General features: G+C 40.9%; 1 protein-coding gene across 1 annotated transcript; it reads left to right on the top strand.

Annotated features, from left to right (window-relative positions):
* The first annotated feature begins 4,533 nt into the window (after positions 1–4,533).
* LOC115570312 (sialic acid-binding Ig-like lectin 7) lies at positions 4,534–24,338 on the top strand. The gene is given in 9 exon segments (XM_030398803.1): positions 4,534–4,542; positions 4,733–4,808; positions 4,942–5,100; positions 5,103–5,324; positions 5,646–5,951; positions 6,066–6,311; positions 22,526–22,610; positions 22,887–22,926; positions 23,833–24,338. Coding segments are annotated over 8 exon segments (1,371 nt in total). The 5' UTR covers positions 4,534–4,542; positions 4,733–4,735; the 3' UTR covers positions 24,073–24,338.
* Positions 24,339–25,722: the final 1,384 nt, after the last annotated feature.

Below are 25,722 nucleotides of genomic sequence, written 5' to 3'. Positions count from 1 at the left end.
TACAAAACGCTCATCTCCCTCCTCCCTCCAAGATGCTTGTGTCGCTGCGTGGTGTTACATGTGAGTTGTCCTCGTGCTGAAAACGTGACTTCTCGCGCACGTGACGTCCAGGGGCGAAAATCCCATTTTCATAGTTGGGGGGGACAATAAACTGTAAAAATTTTAGAGAATAATTCCAGTTGTAGCCTGTCTTTTATACAGCATATTTTACCGCAATTTGATGCTTTAGTCTCTCTGTCTCTTCAAACAGGCAGGCAGAAGACCTTTCTTAGCACTGGCTGAGCCCACCTGCACATGTCTAGATTCAAAACAAAATGATTGAAATCAAGTTAACATGTACACATGCAGTGAATAAACTAATTATCAGGCAAACAACTAAGTTTGTTTATCAGATTTCTCATAATCAAATAACTGCCTTTTTCCAGATGACAGATATCAGATTATGCTATTTTTTCTCTCTCGCAGTGTTGCACTCTTGCACTGTCAGCATGTTCAAATCAAATGTTTTAAAAAATGTTATCAAAAGTAATGATAATTACAGGTGGAAGGTGGCAATAATACACTTTATGTGAACAAATCTGACATAATGCCTTTGTTCACTGTTCTAACTTCCATCACAGTCCATTAAATATCTTCACAAGAGGTAAAAGCTCCAAACAATCCCAAAACTAAAGGAAATACCTTCAAGAATAATCCAACATAGGGGTCAGGGTATTAATACATTTATTCATAAAGACAATAACAACCAATTTGGTGTATTAACAGAACTGGAAAAATGTATGTTTTGCAATCTGATCCGAATTACTATTGAACTCACACACACGCACCCCCGATGCTGATTGCATAAAAGTTTAAATATTTGACCAACAGTGTTTTGGATGATCTGATGAGGATGATCTGAACAGCTGTTCTATTCACACTTAAAATGTTTTTTGTCTTTTCAATGTAATTTTTAATCTATGAAATCAAACTGTGCCTTTTTTAAGTAAGCCTTGTCAGTCTGATGGCGAGTTATCACCTTTTCTATCATCACTCACATACTGTTCATAAGAGGCTCTGAGGCTTCACATTTGTTCTATATGTTATAATACAGGATTTCAGCATTGAGCTACAATCAGGCTACATTCATGATTTTGTACAGTCAAACTAACCAAAAACTTATTATTGATCATCATTATGAAGTTTCGGGGCATTCCTGTAACCATGGGAACTCACAGTGCCAGAGGGGAGGGTCGCTGAATGAAGCCGCTTACACAGATACACTGCAGACAAAGTCCAGTCTATAGATGTCATTTCACACGTAGCACACAACAGGAGACTCTCTTTGTCAGACGAGTTCTCACGTGTTGACTAAACTCAAAAACTAATTGATAACGTAGCAGCGCGACGAGTCCTTGCTGGCTAAGCAGCTAAACATTATCGGTGCTCCGTGTTTAGATCCTGCCCTGTGTGGGTCACTACACTGTCATTGGTCAGGCGCACACGCTGTTAACGATACCATTGGCTGCAGAGTGTGACAATCTGTCAATAACGATCAGCCAACACTTGTTCTCCTCCGATCTACATTGATCTGCATAAGTCGCCTCTGTGAAGTTTGAATGACGGAAATCGTAGCGACGGAGAACTTTAATCCATGTGTCTTTGATGGGAACCTTTCTGCACTACAGAACGAAGGGAATCAAATTAAGGTTTAACATTTTCCCCACAAAAACGGGACAAATTGTGTCCCGGGAGAGATTTATGTTTTCCAGGGACAGCTGATGAAAAAAGAGAACAATTCTGGGAAAAACGGGACGGGTGGCAACACTACCTGGACCTGGCGCTTTTAGTAAATGGGATGTGTGTTGTTGTAACTTATGTAACTATGTCTGTGTGGTATAGACCTCTTACCCCGCGAAGCACGGTGTGAGTAGCAGACTCCGTCCACACGCTGCTGCAGCTGCTAGCTCCGCCCGTTGGAAAGAGTGTGGGGTGGACTCAACCATTTGGGAATGGGAGTGGGGGGGGGGGACTAAATCTTTACAGATGTAAATAGCACATTATTGCGCGATTATAATGAGCACCGCTTACATTGTGCTTTCAATAAATGCTACTGCATTGTTCAAAAATTATTAAATGTGTCTCAAATCAGAGTCCTGCACGGGTCTTATTTTGCAAACCCGCACCCACCCGTACCCGTCGTACTTAAAACCGCATCCGACCCGTTTCCCGACAGTAGCACAAATTACATTCCGCACCCGAGCCGACCCGCAATAAATTGATACCGACGCCGACCCGCACCCGAAGCAAAATTAGACTTACGCAATTTTTAAAAATGAAAGTAAGCCAGCGTGGGGAATGGGAGTTCTGGGACTGCTCAAGCACGCATGAATGAGCTCATATGAAATATACCATATTGACCCTAATATAGGACGACCCTGATTATAAGACGACCCCTCTTTTCAAGACTAATCTTCAGAAAATAACTCTGATAACCAAAATTCGTCTCTCAATAACAAACTAACATACCCTCCTGTCAGTCTCTTGGAAGCGGCCGCTTTGAGGACCACGATAAGCTTTTCTCTTACTGTTAGCATTTTCAGACGGTCTTTTTGGACCCACCATCTTCGGACGTTACACTCCGTAACTCCATATTTCTTGGCTGGCTGACAGTTGTTTGGCGCCTCCGCTTCATTGACCACCATTATCTTAAAATTAGCATCATAGCTCCGCCTCAGATGTCTGTTAACTTGCCCCACACTTGATCCACTTTGCTCCGTAAAATCACTGCGTCTCTCCATTTTTCATCTCCTGTCACTGCTGTGATTGACAGATAACCCCAGCCACAGTGTCAGTGACGTCTCTACAATAAGCTGGCGCCCTCTGCTGTTGCGGTCGTGTAGCGACCCAGACAACTATCAGCATGTGTCAACGGTTAGACCCCGATTATCAGACGACCCCACTTTTTCACATAATTTTCATCGAAAAAAACCTCCTATATTCGGGTCAATACGGTACATGCTTATCATTTTGAAATGCAGGCATATTTCTGTAGATGTGTCGCTAATGATTTTGGTTTTTTTTGCACCTGACGCCATGAAAATGACAATCGCAAAACCCGACCCGCGCTCTCTAGGCGTCCGACCCGATCCGCACCCGTGTCCGACACAGGACATTATTTTTCACCCGTTTCATCCAAATTGTGCGGGTCACCCGTCGGGTACCCGTGGGTACCCGAACCCGTGCAGGACTCTGTCTCAAATTATTCTAAGGGGGGGACAGCTTTACTGGAGGGGGGACTTGTCCCCCCTGTCCCCCCTGGGATTTCCGCCTATGGTGACGTCACTCCTCGAGACGCAAGAAGGAAGCAAAGTATGTATTTTTACTAAGGAAAATGACAAAAATGATTGTAACGCACAGTTACTTGAATAAGTAACTTTAATCTGATTACTGGTTTTTACCGGCGTCACTGATTGTGTAGTTTAAGTGCAACATGGAGCTTGAGAACGTCAATTATAAACGCCCACGTATTAAGAAAATGTCGGGTTTAAATCGGGCTCAGGCTCATAATTACAGTTAATGTGTCGGGCTGGGCCGGGCCGGGCTCGGACACAACGTGCACAGGCTCGTGTCGGGTGGGCTTGATATTTTGGGCCCGATCTAAGCTCTAGTCTGTCTGTCCTGATGGTCTCACGTCCTCCTTTGTCCCTCTGATATGTGTCTCTGTCTACATCTGATATCTACTGATCACCTAAATCATGACTACATGTGATCAGTACATGAAGTTGTCATGGTGCTGTGGTTTCTGTCTCCTTTTATTTGAGTTTTATTGAGTTTTTGTGTTTTAATCTTTGTTGTGTTTCCTCCTGTGTTCCTGTGCTCCTCCTCAGCCTGATATTTCCTCCACACCTGCCCTGCATCAACTTTATTAGTCCTGTCCTGTTCCCAGTGTTGTTCTCAGCCCATCAGCTCCTTCCTGTTCTCTTGCTTCCTCCACTCATTCCTCTCACCTGTGTTTCTCCACCTCTCTCCACCTGCACCTCTTCCCCTTGTAACTTTAGTTTGGATTTAAGTCCAGTCATTAGTTCAGTCTTTGTCAAACTGTCGTGTTCTTGTTCCTGCTGTTACTTTGAATAAATGTTCATCCACTGATCTGCCTGCTTGTCGGCGCCTTCATTTGCTCCACCTTTTCTGACCCCGTGTGAACATTTTTTAGTATTTGTTGAAATATGCTTAATGTCATTTTTAGTCATAAAATGTGTGCTAAAGTAGAAGTTAAGACATACAGGCTCCAGTAAGTTTCAGTAACCAGTAACCCATATGTAAGAATAAGTCATCTGCATTCTGATGAGCTGAAGACTTCCTCACTCACAAAATGTGAACAGGAAGGATGAAGACTTCTCTTATTTCTGCAGTTTTTTAGTCGTGTGAAACCAGAAGTCTGTTTGCTTTTATACGTCTTCGTCGGGACGTCTGTTACTGGGTCTGTTGGAGCTCTGCTGACACAAATTATCAGATTTTTAAAACACAATTATTTCTCTGTTTGAGCTGCAAGTTGATTTGGTAAGGTCAAATGTTACTGCTTTTTATATTTTCAAATGTTTAGATAATCCTGCTTTTAAAGATAAAGCATGACACATTTTATTTGTTGACTACACAAATTAGAAGTTGCTTCAGTGACATTTTATTACATCTATGATATCAATCTAACTCACAATGGTACATTTTGATTGTTTTCTTCTTTCAAATCCAGGTGATGAGTGTCCTGTCAGTCCTGTGTGTGAATCTGGTGACAGCCAACATGTTGCTGAGCCTCTTCTTTCTCTCAGGTGAGCTGTTTTTTCACTCACTTTTATGTGGAGACATTGATTATTCACAGTTTAGACAGCATTCATCATACTGTTGTTTGGTTTATCATGTATTTATCTTCCACATTTTGTTAATCGTGAGTCTGCTTTACAGGTGCTTTGGCTGTTTGTCCTGATGATTCAGCCCTCTTCATTACTGCACCAAAGAAGATGGAAACACTGAGTGGATCTTGTTTGCAAATCCCATGTAACTTTAGAGCTAAATCAGGACAAGAGTTTGACAGCAACAGAGAAATCTTTGGAGTGTGGATTAAGATTACCCCAAATTTAAAGGCTATCCAAACAATGTGATTTACAACAGCAGTAAGACAAATAACATCTATCCAATGAAGATAACTGGAAACCTGAGAGAGAAAAACTGCACCACTTTATTTTCCAGTTTAATCACTAGTTACACAAACAGATACTACTTCAGGATTGAGGCCGACTCATCCAAGGCAACAGCTGTTTGTGATCCTCTTCAAATAACAGTTGATGGTAAGAGAGTTTAGTTTGTATCCGTCAGTTCATAATGTTGTCACAGCTGAAGGCTTAAAAAGCCATGAATCTTAACCTGACTGGGATTTTTTCATTGCTATTAATCGCCCTTATATGTGAAGACATGTTTAGAAAAAACTCATGTGGTGAAATTATTATAGGATAAATTCTACAACAAGGTATAAATATCAACAATAACTTTAATGTCTGATGATGAAGCTGACTGAATTTAATGTAAAAGGCTCAAATTTGAACCTATGGTACAAATTGAACTGTACTGAATTTTTCAATGTAAAATTTGTGTGTGATTTGAACCCACAGATTCTCCTCGTCGCCCCACAATTGAGATCTCAGGTGATCTGAAGGAGAAGGAGTCTGTCACTATAACCTGCTCAGCTTTCACTCCCTGCCCACACTCCCCTCCTAAACTCACCTGGAATCTCCAACAAGACTCTCACAACAAAATAGAGGAAAATACAGATGGAACCTTTACAACTAAAATCCAGGAGACCATCACTCTGTCAGACCAACATGATGGATACAACATCAGCTGTTCTGCCACATATCCTGTGAATGAAGGAAAACATGTCAAGACAGCAGAGGAGACAAAGACTCTCAGTGTTTCATGTAAGACAACCAGAGTTTGTTATTGGATCCTGTCAGCACATGATACAAATAAAGGATCTTATTCAGGCTCTGATGTTACTCTCATATCTCACATCCCTGTCACATTTTCCTCAGATGCTCCTAAAGACACCTCAGTGTCCATCAGTGCATCAGCAGGTAGCTGGGTGAACCTGACCTGCTCCAGCAGAGCCAAGCCTCCCGTCAGCAGCTTCACCTGGTTCAGGAACAGCAAAGATGGACCAGTGAATGTAGCTGAAGGACACTTTTACAGCGTTAATGTGACAGATGGAGATTATTACTGTGTGGCCACAAATGATCTCGGCAACCAGACGTCATCACAGATCCGTTTGAATGGTTCAGGTAAATGTTAAGCTGCTCAGCATCTCGTGGTGGCTGGAGAGCATTTGTTGTTGAATAAAGTTTGTTCCGTGAATGAAATTCAGCTTTGTGAGAACTCAGTCATGGAAAGATGCTCTGAAATCATTTCAGCTGAGTCACTTCGACTCTCAGTGTTTCATGTAAGACATTTTATTTTGGTTAATGAAGTGCTGAAGGTCGTGTTTCATGATGTACAAGTTTACATTTGAGGTTAACAGAAGGAATTAAAGTTCAGGATGTTTCAGAGTCGTAACATTTTCCATTAAGGAGAAGCTGACCGTGCTGTCTTGTTACAGAGTTTGGGCTTTCTGTCTACGTTACAGTGAAGATCCTGGGAGTCATCATGCTCTACAGTGCAATCGTCATCTTTAAGTGGTGAGACCAACTTTTTTATGATGTGATCATTTCCAGCTACAGACTTATTGTTCTCTTTAAAATGTTTCACTTGTATTCAGTGGCGGAGCCAGAACATAGCTAATGGGTAGGCCTGGAAAAATCAGGATGGGCCTGATTATTTTTAAAGCTGATATGAGATGTATGTAAACGATTTATGATAGGCTATAATAAAATCTGCCGAGCCACTGAAAATTAGCCTATGGTACAAATAATATACCTATGAGTGGATATGCAGTAGAGACCGCTACTCCACAACTGGACCTCTGTTCTGTTAAATTTCACTGTTAAGACCCAAAGGGGAAAAAGAGGGAGAGAACGAGAGAGATCGAGTTTATGTAGGCTATTTGATGAAGCTTTATTGTTTTGCTGCTATTCAGCGAGACAAGAGACATGATTTTCTCTGTTCACTCTGTTAATAGCACAAAACTTCACACTACTGTACGAGACAGAGAGCATGCGCCGCTCCGGGTTAAGCACCTTGGACAGTTCAGTGCGCACAATCAGCGCACAGGTATTTAAATGTCTGACAAATTGAATATGTACACAACTACAATCACAACATGCCTCGGCGGGCCAGAATACATTTATTATAAAAAAAATAAAATAAAACAAACAACACTGTCCTACCGGCAGGTTTTACACAAGGTGGAGTCTTCTGGGCTTTGAGTTAAACGCATTGATTATGTCATCATAATCTGAACTGTCAGTCATTTCCTTTCCAAATGACAAAAGTGTCAAGTTATTGAGGCGTCCAGTCAGCATGGATGACCTCAGGAGCGTCTGGATCCTGTTTGTTGCGGAGAAAAGTCTCTGGACACTGCAGGAGGTCAAAGGAAGCGTTATGATGGCCCTCAACAGACTGTTCACATTGGGGAAAATGTCTGTAGGGCAGCTGTCCAGTATTTCCATCAGTGTGGGGAAGTTTTCCAGAACACACTTCCACAGAGCTTTTAAATCATTGTTGCTTTTGATAGCCGATGTTTTCCCCAATGTTGTGGTGACAACAGAAGTGTGAAACTTTGAAGGCAGCTTGCACTCACGAGAGACAGCCACATCCCAGTTAGCTATCTGTGCTTTTCCATTGATTAAAGGTTGAATATGTAATATGCTTATTAAAAGCTACATTTTTTCAAAAATAATACATCCACGGGCGTTTAGAGGGGCGCAGATTAAAAGTAATGCGTTTCCTTGAAAAATTATATTTAGTCTGAAATAAATAATTTAAGACATTTTGACGGGTTCGACAATGACTTCCTGTTAACATCGTACCAGCCAAATAGCGGCCGGCATTGCGGGTTGCCAATTTCACAACCTCGGCAATGCTCGGCAAAGCTCGGCACAGCTAGGCTGACACTGGGTAAAATGGCGGAGTCTGCAAGCTCTTCAGAGCCCCAGCGAACAGTGCGTTATCTGTCCCAGCAGCTGAGTGACCGGAGAAGAGCAAAAACCAGAGTAAATATCGGTGAAGCATACGCTCGATGGACTCAGGTAAAGGATTTCCACGGCATCAAAACACACGCGGAAATGGCGAACTTTCTCCTGGATCGGTAAGCTAACTCGCCTGCTAACTTAGCTAACGTTACCTGTCGGTCAAACTCCTTTGCTATACTTATTTTCATTATATCACGTTGATCCTAGATATGAGAATACTGATCGTGACCCATCGACCTCCACACCCAGTAAACGGAGGAAACGGAGGCGGCTCAATCCTCCTGCCCTGTCCAAACCTGGCAACCCGACCGCTGGAATTACCTTTTTGTTGTTGCGACTACGATCTTGAGACACTAGATGGCGGCATTCAGCTCATATTCCATGTTCCACCTTTAATTAATTTAACTTTTTTCTTTTTATTTCATGAATCTCACTGGGTGGGCAATCTGTCAATCTGGTGGACCTGTGCACATCCAGGCCCACCCATAGCTCCGCCCCTGCTTGTATTCATGTTTATTTATTATTTATTTATTCTTCTTTTCTTTCAGCTGCTTCAGATCAAGATGCTGCAACAAACCAGTGAAGGTAAGCTGCTAGATGAGGACAGCTACATTATTCTGTCAACAGTCAGGTGTCTTCATCTCATTAAGGAGAGCTAATCTCACTTTATAACAGACTATGATTTACCAAGACAAGCTCAAGGTGCTGCTGGCATTTCTCTTTGAGCTGCATTAAACTCACTGCAGAGAACAACACCTCTCTCTCTCTCTCTCTCTCTCTCTCTCTATCTCTGAGTGAATGGAGTGTGCTGAGCGGTGTGAGAACAGTTGGATTGAGTTTTTCTATCTTTTCTAATATTTTTTCTGTCTTCCTTTCTTTAATGTATTGTTTAGTGTAGTTTGTTGTTAAGTGTCGGTGGTGCTTTGGGGTTTTCTGGGGTGTTTTTGTGAGTTTGCCAGTCAGGCTTTGTCTGGCACAGAAGATGTATTTACATGCTCCCAAAAGACGCAAATTCTCACCTGAATCTGACTCTGACCTGTAATGTTGAAGGTTCGGGTTTGAATCAGCCGGCGGTGGGGGTGGTGGCGGATCAAACTGAGGAGGAGCATCCAGTTGAGTCATGCTCACCTGTTGCAACGCAGGATGCAGAGAAAACAGGGCAAGATGGTTTAAACATGCAGGAAAAAACAAAGGAGGGTGAGACTGTAAAAGGAACGAGTGATAATTCAGTGATGAAGACGCAAATGGAAGAAAAAGGGAAGAAAGTGTGCAGTGATGGTGACAGTCCGTTAAATGACGTGTTGATGGAGGACATCTGTGATGACACAGGTCTCACATTAAAAATGAATAAACAAAAAAATAAGGTGGTAAAAAGACGCAGAATGGGGCTAAAACAAAGAGGGTGCTACAACCTGCCTCTGATGATGATGAGGAGGAGGAGGAGGAAGAGCTGACTGCCTCTCAGGCAGTGCAAATTGCTTCCTGCTCTGTAGAATATATAAAACTGTTTCTAGCACAAACTAAAGGTCGGAGGTTTGTTCGGCTGCAGCACTTTTTCTCTGATCTCACTGGTTTTATTAGATCTGTGGCTCAGTTCAGAAGACAAGATGCTTTTAATATACTGGAGGTGTACAGGCTAAAGAAACTGGTGACCACAGCCAAAGCTATCTGTAAAGGTAACTGGTGAGGATGGTGTTGATGATGATGATGATGATGATGATGATGATATTAATATCGGGTCCATTAACATTAATGGGGCAAGTAGTGAGGCAAAGAGAGCTTCTGTTTTTAAACTGTTCGAGTTAAAAAACCTGGATGTGGTGTTTATCCAGGAAACCCACAGTGACTCTGTCATTGAGGGGGAGTGGAGGAGGGAGTGGCCAGGGGAGGTCTTCCTCAGCCACAAAAGGTCCAACAGTGCTGGGTGGGAATCCTCTTCTCCAGAACCTTTAGTCCTCGCTCTGTGGAGGTGCTGGACATCATGTTTGGGCACATTTTAAGGGTGAATGCTCTCTATAAACGCTCTCTGTGTTTATGATCCGGTTTTAAGTACTTTTTAAATGTTCTATGTGATGTTGTTCATGACTGTGCTGATGATTATTTATTCTTGGGTGGTGATTTTAACTGCACTGAGGATTATGAGTTAGACAGGAATCATCTGGAGAAAAGAAATCCTCATTCTCCTCAGTGCAGTAGTGGTGGAAAACCCGGATTCAGCAATTTTGTAAACAGTATACCCGCATGTCACCAAGCACATTACCAGATCCTTTCAGGACCTGGAGACTGAGGTACAGATGTTATTAGGCTGTTATTAGAACAGGACATGTTGGAGGTGTTCCAGGACAGCTTTCAGGGTGGACTTTTACCTTTGAGCTGCAGGAGAGCGATTGTTACACTGCTCCCAAAAAAAGGTGACTTACAGGAACTAAAGAACTGGAGGCCGGTCTCTCTGCTGTGTGGGGACTACAAGATCCTGTCCAAGGCGCTGGCGTTGAGGCTCAGGGAGGTGATGGCTGAGGTCATCCATGTGGACCAGACTTACTGTGTGCCCAGCAGGCTGATAAGTGACGTCACTTTAATTCAGCATGTTTTGGAAGTCCCCGGCTCATTGGCTGTAGATACTGGTCTTATTTCCATAGACCAGGAGAAGGCTTTTGACCGGGTTGAACTCAAATACCTGTGGCGAACGCTCGATGCATTCAGGTTCAGCCCAGGTTTTATAGCTAGGATCCAGGTACTGTACCGTGAGGTTGCGAGCATACTGAAAATAAACGGTGGTCTGGCTGCACCTTTTGCAGTCCAGAGAGGGGTGCGGCAGGGGTGCTCACTGTCAGGGATGTTATATTCTCTGGCAATCGAACCCCTGCTGCACAAACTCAGACAAGAGTTAACAGGAGTGGTTTTCCCTGGATGTCCTGCAGCCATAAAGCTGTCGGCATATGCTGATGATGTGGTGGTGGTTTTAAATACACAGACGGACATATGTGTTTCAGAGGAGAATGTGGGGCTTTTTAACAGACTGTCTTCAGCTAAAGTGAATTGGGAAAAAAGTGAAGCTGTGTCAGTGAAAAAAACTCTCTGAGTGAGTTGGTTTTACCGGGAGGGTTGTGTTGGAAGACGGGTGGGATAAAGTATCTGGGAGTGTTTTTAGTAGATGAACTGTTTTTAAGGAAGAACTGTGACGGGGTCCTGGAGTCCTACAGGGCAGACTGAAGAGGTGGAGGTGGCTCTTGCTGAGTGTCATTCAGAGGACGGACACTAATTCCACAGGCTCTCCTGTTCCTTCCTAAAGAGGAGGGAGGACAGGGAATGGTGCACCTGGCCAGCAGGGGTGCTGCTTTCAGGCTCCAGTTCATTCAGAGGCTACTGTATGGACCGAAGGACCTGGTGTGGAGGCCTCTGGCTCAGCTGGTCCTGCAGCGTGTCGGTGGTCTGGGACTACAAGACTCTGTGTTCTTAATGGATTTTAAAAATGTGAGGTTTCACACCCTGCCTGGTTTTTATCAAGGACTCTTCACCATGTGGAGGTTGCTGCTGAAACAGAGAGCTCAACATGACTCGGCTGGCTGCTGGAGGAGCTGCTGGTCCACGAAGGATGCCTGAGCGCCCCCTGCTGGGCGGGAGCAGCAGTCACAGAGGCTTTCAGCAGAGCAGGGATTTTAACTCTGGGAGATATGATCACCTTTACTGGACCTGATCTACAGAACGCAACGGGTCTGGTGGCTGGTTTGGGGGGAAGGTCAGAGAGGATCGTGGGCAGGCTGCTGGACCACTGCAGGAGCTGTCTGACGGGACCTGAGCGCCTCCTGCTGACGGACTACAGTGGTGACTGTCCCCCGCCCTGACGACCTTTTCCCCCCTCAGTGTCCGTTCCTGTTGGACAGACGGTCAGAGCTCAGTCAGACGGCGTGAGGTGAACCTGCAGGAGGCCAAAGGTAATGTATTGACTATTTATTCTTTGACTGGGACAATTTCCTTCAGTTACTCTTTGCTAACAAATCTTTACCTCCTGTGACTCAGTTTCCATTAAAATACCTTATCACTGCAGTATTTAATCTAACAGTCCCAGCTGGTGAGATGTGAGCTGTATGAGAAGCAGCTCTGTGTGAAGGTCCAATTTAAAACCTCTCATCTTCTGTGATAATCAACAATCAACAGTTGACAGGGAAATTCATAGATCTTTTCCAGCTACAGCTGTCAGGGTTACGACCAATCATGAGATCATGTTTTGTCTTACACAATTCTGTCGCCATGATCACAGCTGGAAAATGTCCCGACTTCTAATTAAAACTATCAAGTGGTTTGTAGCTTACAGATATTCAAACACAGTCTTCATTTCTCACTTGGTAGCAATCAGCAGTCATGCCACCACCACCATCCTGTGTACCTCCTAAAATTAAAAACTAAAATCAAATTGTATACAAATAATAAATGCTGTACACATCAAATGTATTATTAAAGGACGTTGTTCAAGTCGACTTTGGCTTTGTTTTTTTCAATATCGTGATAAAGTCAGTCTTTGGTATTGTTGCCTCCCTCGTGGAAAACAAGAAGTTACTGAAGAACAGACTAGAAGAAACAACATTAATGAATTATTAGGTAATGATTAGATATCTCTGAATCGACATACCGACCACTTTTTTCAAGAATTGTTCCTGATAAACTATGAACCAGCTGCAGAGTGGATCAAACTAGCAACGACTTATTAATTACTAGTTGTGCAACTCACTGTCTGCTTTCCATCCTTTCTAATCCTCAGCAGTATGTGCTGTATAGTCCTGGAGTCAAATTTATTCAAGAACTATTCATTAATGATTCATTAACCATCAAGTCGTTCCTGATTCCTTCCTTACCTGTTCCTCAGTAACCACTAATATTTTTCTACCTTTGTGTAAAGTGGTATTCTTTCTCCTCCAGTGCGACTCCTCTGTATTTGTCTTACTAGTGCATTGCCCGTAGGAAGCATGTATTCCTATAGAAAAGTGGGAGGTTAAGTAGCTTTTTCATGGATGGCCAAATGAGGCTGTGTTTGAAGGTGGGACGTCAGGGATATAATTGGCTGTTTTTGACTACTTTTGATTATACCATTATGTTTCACCTTAAAAACTATTTACCTTGCCTTACTTGGTGTAATTATTTTTAGCACAACCTCACATGTGTGACTGTACAGTTATTTTTTCATTTTAAGGTACTATATCAACACTATGGACCTAAAATCACAAAATAACATAAAATCAGAGAAGAAAAAGTTAGTTTTTTTACTTTGAAAACCACAAATATGTTTAATGAACCAATCGCATTAGTTATAATGCAAATATAAATTGTTGTTTACTAAATAGGTGCATAAGTTTTTGAAATTTACAAAGTTATGTGTAATTATTTAGGCTACATGTAAATGCAGGCAATGCCTCAGGCTCCTCAGCTCATTCCTGCCTGTTCCACATTCAGCCGTCTCCTCCTTGGTTTGCCTCACAACACGACTCCACTACTCACTAAACACACCACACCAAATACTACATAACACACTAACTATACACTCCAAACATGCTATATGCCACAAATCTCTCAACTCTCAAAACTCGCTATCTCTGTCGCCGTCTCCAACACATCACTGCTGCTGTCAATCATCCGCCAATGTCCCTCCCACATCTTCCTGTTCCTCAACAACCAAACTTGCTGCTTGGACACTTTCGTGACAAAAGCACATTTTTACTGTTTCTTCTTGCACCAGACATAAAGCAAACGTAACGGCAATATTCGCGAAAAAGCGTGTTGGACATTATTTACCCTAAATCCAGTTTTGGACGTGCCAGTGCATCCGCTCCGTCAACTCGGGAGGTGGGCCGTGTGGGTCGGTTAGCGGCTAACAGCTAGCTACACACTAACATCCACAGATTCCGATCCCACTTTGTTGACCGCGCGTCTCCGGATCTCCTCAGACCCGAACAGACTCAGTCTGGACTTGTTTAATCTCATTACAACCCACAACAGTCAGTTTAGATGAACAGAACAGAACAGAATGGGACCGAACCGCCGGCAAAATCCCGGTCCAGCTCACGCTGCTGCAGGTATAAATCCGCTTGTGACAAAAGCGCATTTTTACTGTTTCTTCCTGCACCAGACATAAAGCAAACGTAGCGGCAATGTTCGCGAAAAAGCGTGTTGGACATTATTTACCCTAAATCCGGTTTTGGACATGCCAGTGCGTCCGCTCCGTCAACTCGGGCGGTGGGTCGTGTACACGAACATCCACAGATTCCGATACCACTTTGTTGTCCGCGCGTCTCTGGATCTCCTCAGACCCGAACAGACTTGGACTTGTTTAATCTCATTAATCCACAACAGTCAGTTTAGATGCACAGAACGGAACCGAACCGCCGGCAAAATCCCGGTCCAGCTCGTGCCGCTGCAGGTATAAATCCGCTTGTTTTTTAAGGTATGTCGTGGGCTTGAGCTCTGCAGTGGTTGGCTCTGGTGCGCACGTGACTGTGGTGGCTCCGGTGGACAATGCTTGCAGAATTTGTAAAGCATTTATGAAATAATTTATTCACATTATCATTGCAGTCCAAGCAAATGCTTAGTTGCACACCACTGAACCACGCAGCAGCCATGTTGAAAGTCTCAGGTCAGTCTGATCCTGATCCGCAGAGATATTTGAGGAACACACACACACACACACACACACACACACACAGACAGAGATTTCTTGCTTTTATAGAGAGATGAAACACTGTCTGTCTGTCCTGATGGTCTCACGTCCTCCTTTGTCCCTATGTTATGTGTCTCTGTCTACATCTGATATCTACTGATCACCTAAATCATGACTACATGTGATCAGTACATGAAGTTGTCATGGTACTGTGGTTTCTGTCTCCTTTTATTTGAGTTTTATTGGGTTTTTGTCTTTTAATCTTTGTAGTGTTTCCTCCTGTGTTCCTGTGCTCCTCCTCAGCCTGATATTTCCTCCACACCTGCCCTGCATCAGCTTTATTAGTCCTGTCCTGTTCCCAGTGTTGTTCTCAGCCCATCAGCTCCTTCCTGCTCTCTTGCTTCCTCCACTCATTCCTCTCACCTGTGTTTCTCCACCTCTCTCCACCTGCACCTCTTCCCCTTGTTACTTTAGTTTGGATTAAGTCCAATCATTAGTTCAGTCTTCGTCAAACTGTCGTGTTCTTGTTCCTGCTGTTACTCTGAATAAATGTTCCTCCACCTTTTCTGAGCCAGTGTGAAAAAGTTATTTTCCTGGTATGTGTTGAATTCTGATTAGCTGAAGACTTCCTCACTCAGTGTGTGAACAGGAACGACTTCTCTTATTTCTGCAGTTTTTTAGTCGTGTGAAACCAGAAGTCTGTTTGCTTTTATACTACAACGTCTTCGTCGGGATGTCTGTTACTGGGTCTGTTGGAGCTCTGCTGACACAAATTATCAGATTTTTAAAAGACAATTATTTCTCCGTTTGAGCTGCAAGTTGATTTGGTAAGGTCAAATGTTACTGATTTTTATTTTTTCAAATGTTTAGATATTCCTGCTTTTAAAGATAATACATGACAAATTTTATTTGTTGGTTCCAAAAATTAGAAGTTGCTTCAGTGACATTTTATTACATCTATGATATCAATCTAACTCACAATGGTACATTTTGATTGTTTTTTTTTCTTTCAGATCCAGATGATGAGTGTCATGTCAGTCCTGTGTGTGAATCTGGTGACAGCCAACATGTTGCTGAGCCTCTTCTTTCTCTCAGGTGAGCTGTTTGTTCACTCACTTTTATTTGGAGACATTGATTATTTACAGTTTAGACAGCATTCATCATACTGTTGCTTGGTTTATCATCTTTTTATCTTCCACATTTTGTTAATCGTGAGTCTGCTTTACAGGTGCTTTGGCTGATTGTACTTACAAAACAGACCTCTTCATTACTGCACCAAAGAAGATGGAAGCACTGAGTGGATCTTGTTTGCAAATTCCATGTAGCTTTAGACATGAACCAGAACAAGAGTTTGACAGCAGCAGAGAAATCTTTGGAGTGTGGATTAAGGGTGACCCCAAATTTAAAAAATATCCAAACAATGTGATTTACAACAGCAGTAAGACAAATAACATCTATCCAATGAAGATAACTGGAAACCTGAGAGAGAAAAACTGCACCACTTTATTTTCCAGTTTAATCACTAGTTACACAAACAGATACTACTTCAGGATTGAGACTGACTCATCCAAGGCAACAGCTTCTTGTGATCCTCTTCAAATAAAAGTTAAAGGTAAGAGAGTTTAGTTTCTTTCAGTCAGTCTATAATGTTATTGTTCAGAATAAAAAGGAAATCAGTTACATTTGAATACATTTCATTTTTATCATTACAGTTTGACATTAAATGGTCACATCATGGGGAAATTCTGTTCTGTTTCAGTTTTGGCATTTAAAAACCCAAATTACTGAATTTAACATGATTTCTTTGATTTTTTAAAATATGTGTTTGATTTGAACCCACAGATTCTCCTCGTCACCCCGCAATTGAGATCTCAGGTGATCTGAAGGAGAAGGAGTCTGTCACTATAACCTGCTCAGCTTTCACTCCCTGTCCACACTCCCCTCCTAAACTCACCTGGAATCTCCAACAAGACTCTCACAACAAAATAGAGGAAAACACAGATGGAACCTTTACAACTAAAATCCAGGAGACCATCACTCTGTCAGACCAACATGATGGATACAACATCAGCTGTTCTGCCACATATCCTGTGAATGAAGGAAAACATGTCAAGACAGCAGAGGAGACAAAGACTCTCAGTGTTTCATGTAACACAACCAGATCTGATCTTGGTAACCAGATGTCGTCACAGATCCATTTGAACAGTTCAGGTAAATGTAGAACTGGACTGAATCTGCTCATTTAATCTGACCTGCTCTCCTTTGTTTCAGTTCCCTGTAAAGCTCTTTTAAATGCAAGTGTATGAAATGATTCTATCCAAATAATGACTACATCAATATTGTTACATGTTTACATCCAAACTTGTTTTTATTAGTCACCATAGTTTGACGTATTTCCTTTTTGTTGAACAGAGAACTCTGTAGTCTGGGATTCAGCTCTTGGAGGGATCATGGTCGTCATCCTCATCTGCCTTGCAGTCTGTGTTTGGTGAGTATCACAAACCTTCATTTATGGTGAAGACATGGATAAAGATGTGATTAAAGTGACTGATTCTCAAAATCTAAACAAAACAAGGGGAACAAAAGTATTTTATAAGCTTTTCTGTGACCTCACCAGTAATCTGTTCTGAGTGGAATTTAATCTGGATTTTTTTATTTTCCACTGATGCGCCTCAGATAATCCCATTAGTCCATACACTCCTATCGTCCTTTTGACCTAAAACCTGTAGAATTGTTCATTATGTCTTCCAGGTGGTTTAAGACTAAACATCAGACTACTCAACAAACTGAGGTGAGTGAAGAAACTTCATTGCACAGGACTGAAATGTTTGTCTCACATCTGTTCACAGTGATTGTGTCCTCTATTTTATGTGAAAACATTCCTTTAACAGTACATAGAATCTGAGCAGCAGCTGAGAGGGACTGACACATTCTCCAAGTCAAATATTTACTACTGACAGTGAGCATTTAACCAAGAACTTAGAAGGACTTAAACAATTATAAGTAGTAACAGAATTATAAACAGCTGGTGAAAACCACTCCTGTTCTTGTGTTTAGTCTTTTTATTGTAGGCTGGTTCTTGAATCAAGTGGAGCAATAAGTACCAGTCGATCCAGAAGCATCAAAACACATTTTTATCCTGAATCAGTAATCAGATCACTGTGACCTTTACCAGCGCTGTGAGTCCAATTTATCCAAAAGACCATTTAGTAAACTTTAGTATCCAGCTGACAACATTTCTTGTTTGATTCATTTTTCAGATTCAAAGAGACAGCAAGCTGGCTCATCAACTTCCGTCCAGCATAGCAGCAGAAAACATCCACTATGAAGAGATCGACTTCTCCAAGCGCAGACCTGAACCGTCCTCTGACTCAGTGCAGGACAGTGGACAGCAGCAGGACACAGTGTATGCACAGGTCAATGTGTCCGAGCCAGCAAACACCTCGAGACAGACTGCTGACAGGCCAGAGGATCTCTACGCTCAAGTGAAGAAAAAATGAGTATTGTCTTGAGATCATATTTTTCTTGGATTCATAACATAGATTCATTTGTTACGTATGCAAGATGTTTTATGTCAGTTAATGCAGAAAAGACACTGGAGCCTAGACAAGAACATGTCGTCTTCACTGCCTACAGTTAAATAAAGGGAAAGTAAAAACCTCCACACCCTGCAGCTCAGATGGTTTTGTGGGTTATCTCATCATCATAATTTGTATTCATGTGCTGACCTCATGCAGCTGATACCAGGTGATGAATGATCTGTAGGTCAGATATGTACAAGAAAAAGTTCCAACGCTCTAAATAGATACAAACACATCACCAGTGTAGTACAAGATCACAGTCTATTTCATTTTTAATGTTTCTGGGATTAAATCTTTATGTTGTATTATGGTTTGGGTGAAAGATTTATTCAGATTAGCTGCTGGGTATCAATTAAATCCTGATGTAAACTGTATGTTCACCATTCTAAATCAATGTGCTATAGCCTGTATATATGAAATGAGCATTTGCATCAGCTGCCTGCAGACACCTCAACGTTAGAAATGAATTAATTTCATTAAACCAATAAAAGTGAATATATTATTTACAGCACTGATTGTTATCCTTCAGTGCATCATCCTCTGAGCTCCACTGGATGGCGCCTGTAACACGAGCTGACTAAACTGTTCAGTGTTCAGTAATGAGAAAGGTGGGTAATCTGAGTCTGTGCCAACAAACACATGGACTATCATCTGTTAGTGAAAATCTTGATATTGATCTCTCACAGTCGTTTAGTGTGTTTCATAAAGTGTTGTGTCTTGGTCTCAAGTCTGTGTGTGTGTGTGTGTGTGTGTGTGTGTGTGTGTGTGTGTGTGTGAAGGCTGGTTGTAATGGGTGTAACTATTACAGCGGCTGCATACACTTGATGGTTTGTTACAACTCATTGTTTTAAGTCTTAGTGAGAATAAATGTTGACAAGTTGTGTTTTGTCTTTTTATGACTTGAATTATTTCATACAGATTTTATTCTGAAAGCAGAGAATTTGAACTTGTAACTCAGAAACTCACTAATTCAGCATATTTTTAATGATCAGCTTTATTCAGACAGACATACAGTGGGTAAACAACACCCTCTGTGTATCTCCTGAGTCTACAATCACAAACAGGCCTGGGGGACCAAAAGTTGTGGCAATAGTAAGATGAAAAGGAATCAAAATTAAAAAAAAAATGGATTCAAATAATTATGAAGATTTATAAAGGTGATATGTTGCAACAGATTTTTCATGAGATCATTCAGATATGGAAAAAGTCCATTGTTTTGGTCTTGGATTCATTTGGTCAAAATAGTTAGCAAATGAATCACATAGAACTGTGAACACAGACTATCAGTCCTCTGTACAGCTGACTGTTGAGGTGTGTATAGGTGAGCACAGGTAGTCATCATGTATTATATAATACCCATCAGTCAGTCTCTAGTTTAAAAGTAGTCGAGAACATCCACGAGACATGAACTTCTAATTCATTACAAGTCACATCTATATTTTGATACAGTTTAACAAAACTCATTATGTGTGTCTATGACTTTAGTCATGAAACATTATGAATGCATTATAATTCATTATGAACGCTCCCGAGGCTCAGGGAGTAACAGGATTACATAATTGGGATACACAGAAAAGGTAACTGTATTCCAGTAAAGTTACAGAAACAAAGGTCTAATTAGATTACAGATACATTCAGTAAACAGTTGAAGTCTGTAACTATGCACATGTGCACAATGACAACACTCTCTGTCCTGAAGTTAAACCAAATACATTCTAACAGAATACACACCTGTTATCAAGATGAACATCTTATTCATATTTATTAATATCTTCCTCTTGATATTCCTCCGAACTGTGAAACTGAACTGAGATCAGTTTATTTACTTGCTCTACACACTGACACATTTAATCTATCTGCTGTGGTTGAATAGTAGAGTGGCCCAAGAGTCAAACCCTGGTCTCATCTGCACTCTGATGAGCTGAAGACTTCCTCACTCACAGTGTGTGAACAGGAAGGATGAAGACTTCTCTTATTTCTGCAGTATTTTAGTCGTGTGAAACAACAAGTCTGTTTACTTTTCTATCACACAGTCTGAGCGAGGACGTCTGTTACTGGATCTGTTCCTGTTCTGCTGACATTCACAACATTTTATGATTTTAAAACTAACTTCTATTTTTAAGCTGCAGGATCGTTTGGTGAGGTCAAATGTTTCTGATTTTTATATTTAAACTTATAATATCAAAAACTTTTCATTTATATTCAAGCCTTTTCCATTCAACTATAGAGATATATCTGTATAGTTGATCTGAAAAAAGCTTGAATTCATTATTCATTCCTACACAATGATTTGATTAAAATATGTTTTGATTAAAATATTGAAAAGTACCTTTTTCTTTCAAATCCAGGTGATGAGTGTCATGTCAGTCCTGTGTGTGAATCTGGTGACAGCCAACATGTTGCTGAGCCTCTTCTTTCTCTCAGGTGAGCTGTTTGTTCACTCACTTTTATTTGGAGACATTACTTGAATCATTGGAGTGTTTGTGTCTCTGGGTTTGGTCACCAGCGGGGGTCAGACTTGTGAGGGATTAAGTGGAGATTGTTATCTGCTTCTTGTAAACTGATGAAATGACCATTAACAGACTGAACAATGAAATCAGCCATTATGTAAAATATTACTGCTGAAGTATATTTTGTCTTAATAAAGATCTTCTTAAACATTTGTTTATCATGATTCTGGTTTACAGGAGCTTTGGCTGCTTGTCCTGATAATTCAGCCCTCTTTATCACTGCAACACAGACGATGGAAGCACTGAGTGAATCTTGTTTGCAAATCCCATGTAACTTTAGACCTAAACCAGGAAAAGGGTTTGACAGTAAAAGCAAAATCTTTGGAGTGTGGATTAAAAGTAGTACCTCCATTTCAAACAATGTGATTTTCAACAGCAGTGGGACAAATAACATCTATCCAATGAAGATAACTGGAAACCTGAGAGAGAAAAACTGCACCACTTTATTTTCCAGTTTAATCACTAGTTACACAAACAGATACTACTTCAGGATTGAGACTGACTCATTCAAGGCAACAGCTGTTTGTGATACTCTTCAAATAACAGTTGAAGGTAAGAGAGTTTAGTTTCTTTCAGTCAGTCTATAATGTTATTGTTCGGAATAAAAAGGGAAATCAGTTACATTTGAATACATTTAAATTCTGTCATGTCATTACAGTTTGACATTAAATTGTCACATTATGGGGAAATTGTGTGATTGTAAGATTCTGTTTCAGTTTTGGCATTTAGAAACACAAATTACTGAATTTAACATGATTTCTTTAATTTTTTAAAATATGTGTGTGATTTGAACCCACAGATTCTCCTCGTCGCCCCACAATTGAGATCTCAGGTGATCTGAAGGAGAAGGCGTCTGTCACTATAACCTGCTCAGCTTTCACTCCCTGTCCACACTCCCCTCCTAAACTCACCTGGAATCTCCAACAAGACTCTCACAACAAAACAGAGGAAAACACAGATGGAACCTTTACAACTAAAATCCAGGAGACCATCACTCTGTCAGACCAACATGATGGATACAACATCAGCTGTTCTGCCACATATCCTGTGAATGAAGGAAAACATGTCAAGACAGCAGAGGAGACAAAGACTCTCAGTGTTTCATGTAAGACAACCAGAGTTTGTTATTGGATCCTGTCAGCACATGATACAAATAAAGGATCTTATTCAGGCTCTGATGTTACTCTCATATCTCACATCTCTGTCACATTTTCCTCAGATGCTCCTAAAGACACCTCAGTGTCCATCAGTGCATCAGCAGGTAGCTGGGTGAACCTGACCTGCTCCAGCAGAGCCAAGCCTCCCGTCAGCAGCTTCACCTGGTCCAGGAACAGCAAAGATGGACTGATGAATGTAGCTGAAGGACACTTTTACAGCGTTAATGTGACAGATGGAGGAGATTATTACTGTGTGGCCACAAATGATCTCGGTAACCAGACATCGTCACCGATTCACTTTAATAGTTCAGGTAAATATAGAACTGGACTGAATCTGCTCATTTACTCTAACTTGCTCTCCTTTGTTTTAGTTCCCTGTAAAATAACACAACAAACTTGTTACATGTCAACATTCAACCTTGGTTTTCTTTCAGACACTGAGTTTTACTGTACTCTTCTCTTTTGTGAACAGAGAACTCTGGAGTATTGGGTCCAGCTCTTGGAGGGATTATTGTCACTTTAATCATCTTAATCATCTGCCTTGCAGTCTGTGTTAGGTGAGTATCACAAACCTTTGTTCATGGTGAGGGTATGGATGAAGATGTGATGTGTCTGTTTTGTTCATTTCTGCACAAACAGATTCCTTTCGTTTACAGTTTTGCAGTGTTTAAAGTGACCGACTCTGAAACTCTAAGAAAAGGCAACAAACAAAGAAGTTGCTCTGTGACTTAATTTCAACGTAACTTTTTCTTTTAATTCTACTGATACACATCCAGAACTGTCTGCTTCGGTCCTTAGTCCTTATTATTCTGACAGCTCTCTGTTGCTTCCAGGTGTTTTCAGTTGAAACATCAAACTCCACAACAGACTCAGGTGAGTAAATACTAAACTTCATTGTACAGTCCTGAACTGTTCCGTTCACAGTGATTGTGTTTTCTATGTGAAAGTAGACAATCTTTGACAGGTTACTGAGTGGGTTAAATATTAAGAAACACAACAAATGGGACAAAACAATCTGTTAGCAACACACTGGTTGGATAATGTGAAGCAATCACCCTCCAACACGGTAAAACCGACACAGTAGACCATTTATGTTTGATGGAAATTGGTTTAATCTGTTAACAGCACTGTAGCTAAAAACAAAAGTCTAGTGGAGAAGAGCTGGTTCAAACCATTTCTTGCTGGTCTTTAGTCTTTTTATTGTAGATTAGTTCTTGAATCAACCAAATAATTGTTTCCTCCTTATTGTAAAATGTGACTAATGAAAATGTCTCATTATCATCATCAACCGCTTATCCATGAGGGTCGCGGGGATGTCACCACTTTATCCCCCCTTTTTCATGGGGTCGCGGGGGTTAATGGAGCCAATGAAAATGAATTAATGAAATATGTTGTATCAGTTTATTTACTTGCTCTACACACTGACACATTGAGTCTATCTGCTGTGGTTGAATAGTAGAGTGGCCCAAGAGTCAAACTCCTTCATCCAGATTAATGATTACTGCAAAACATCATCGCCAAAACAACTAGTGAGGATTGCTCCAGATAATCATAATCACTTTACTTTCAATAATATTAAAGGTCACAGTGTAATCGACAGCATCAAAGCTTATTGTTAATCAGTATTTAGATTTATGTCATTTAACACCATTACCAGTGATGTGCTGTGGTCAGAAACAAGATTTAAATTAAGACCTTTACCAGCGCTGTGAGTCCAATTTATCCAAAAGACCATTTAGTAAACTTTAGTATCCAGCTGACAACATTTCTTGTTTTCAGAGTCAAAGAGACGATGAGCTGGCTCCTCAACTTCCATCCAGCATAGCAGCAGAAAACATCCACTATGGAGAGATCTTCTTCTCCAAGCGCAGACCTGAACCGTCCTCTGACTCAGTGCAGGACAGTGGACAGCAGCAGGACACAGTGTATGCACAGGTCAATGTGTCCGAGCCAGCAAACACCTGGAGACAGACTGCTGACAGGCCAGAGGATCTCTACGCTCAAGTGAAGATAAAATGAGTATTGTCTTGAGATCGTATTTGTCTTGGATTCATAATATAGATTCATTTGTTACAAGATGTTTTATGTCAGTTAATGCTGAAAAGACACTGGAGCCTCGACAAGAACATGTCATCTTCACTGCCTACAGTTAAATAAAGGGAAGTTAAAAAACCTCCACACCCTGCAGCTCAGATAATGTAAGATTACATTGAGTAGTTCAATAGATCTATTAAATCCTGATATAAACTGTATGTTCACCATTCTAAATTAATGCGCTATAGCCTGTATCTAAAAATTAGTGCCACTGGCATCAGCTGGTTGCAGAAGCCTGAATATTAGAAATTATCTCATTTAATTTACACAATAAATGTATTTTGGTATTAAAGTGAATTGCATATATTTGCATGTAAGTACTGTATATACTGTATAATATGGCTTATTAAATATGAAATTCAGCATTTTAATTATCATATCTGGATATTTCTTTTAAACTTTGCTACTTGCTCTGCTGCAGCTGTGAAGTTAGTAGTAACTAAAGGTATAGAATCAATGTAGTGGAGTAAAAAGTACAATATTTGTCTCCAAAATGTAGTGGAGAGGAACTATAAGGTAGCAGAAAAATGGAAATACTCAAGTAAAGTACTTGAGTTCATGTATTTAGTTTCATTCCATCACTGTTTAAAACTAGTCAAGAGCATCTAGAAGACACTTGAACTTATAATTATTTACAATTCACATCTGTAATAGTTTATGACTGTTGATATAAAGCAACAAACCAAAGAAAACAAAATAACAAAACGTACTACAGATTTGGTTTTCATAGAAAGCGAGGACTGATGAACATTTTAATCTAAAACACTCTTAATATAAATGTCGTCTTTGTGCCTGGTGGGCAGATGTAAGAGAACAAATCCAGCTCTCTGTACAGTCGGGTGGTTTTCAGACACTTTTTCATGGAAACATTATTCTTCTTTCCCTCGCTGGTGTTTCTTCGAGTGCAAAGATATTTATTCAAAAGAGACAACAAAGAGAGTCTAAGATATCTAAGATGAAGCACTTTTATAACTCATCCTGTCATTTGTGTTTGTATATAGACGACTGAAGAGTTCAAAACATTCAAAGCATGTTGTGGTTGATGACTTTAAGTGTGTATAAGAGAAGTGGTGGATGGTAAACTGTGGATGACATGTGCAAAATAAAAGACTTGGAGACTTAAAGTTTCTATTTCATCTTACTTGTGACTCAATACAAACACGGAACAGTTTTTACAGCTGTGTGCTGCAAAAAGTGAACAAATCTGACCCTTTTTTTAAATCATACTTCTGATGTGCACCTATTTGTTTGGTTGTATTTTGAAAATATCACAACAGGACTGGTCACCTGATCCAACAGAAGGAGCCCCACCGGCTGTCTGTTGCCTCGATCAGTGTTTATACATTGACTCTGTCAACTGTACATTTGTTTAAATGTCACTATTCTATCATAGTATGATGGTGATGCTGCATTCAAAGCACTGCAGAGCAGCAGTGTGAAACACCCAAAATTAGTTACCAGAACTCAGATGGTAGTTGAGGCATTAGGTGTGAAGGAGCAAATCAAATGTGAGAGGCCTGCGTCTGTGTGTGGCTCATAAACCAAAGTGAGAATACTAAAGGGGAGTGGTGGGAG

Source organism: Sparus aurata, chromosome 19 (assembly GCF_900880675.1).
Source record: "Sparus aurata chromosome 19, fSpaAur1.1, whole genome shotgun sequence".
Taxonomy (NCBI): domain Eukaryota; kingdom Metazoa; phylum Chordata; class Actinopteri; order Spariformes; family Sparidae; genus Sparus; species Sparus aurata.
Note: the sequence above shows the minus strand (reverse complement) of the source record. Positions and strands in the feature narration are given on the sequence as shown.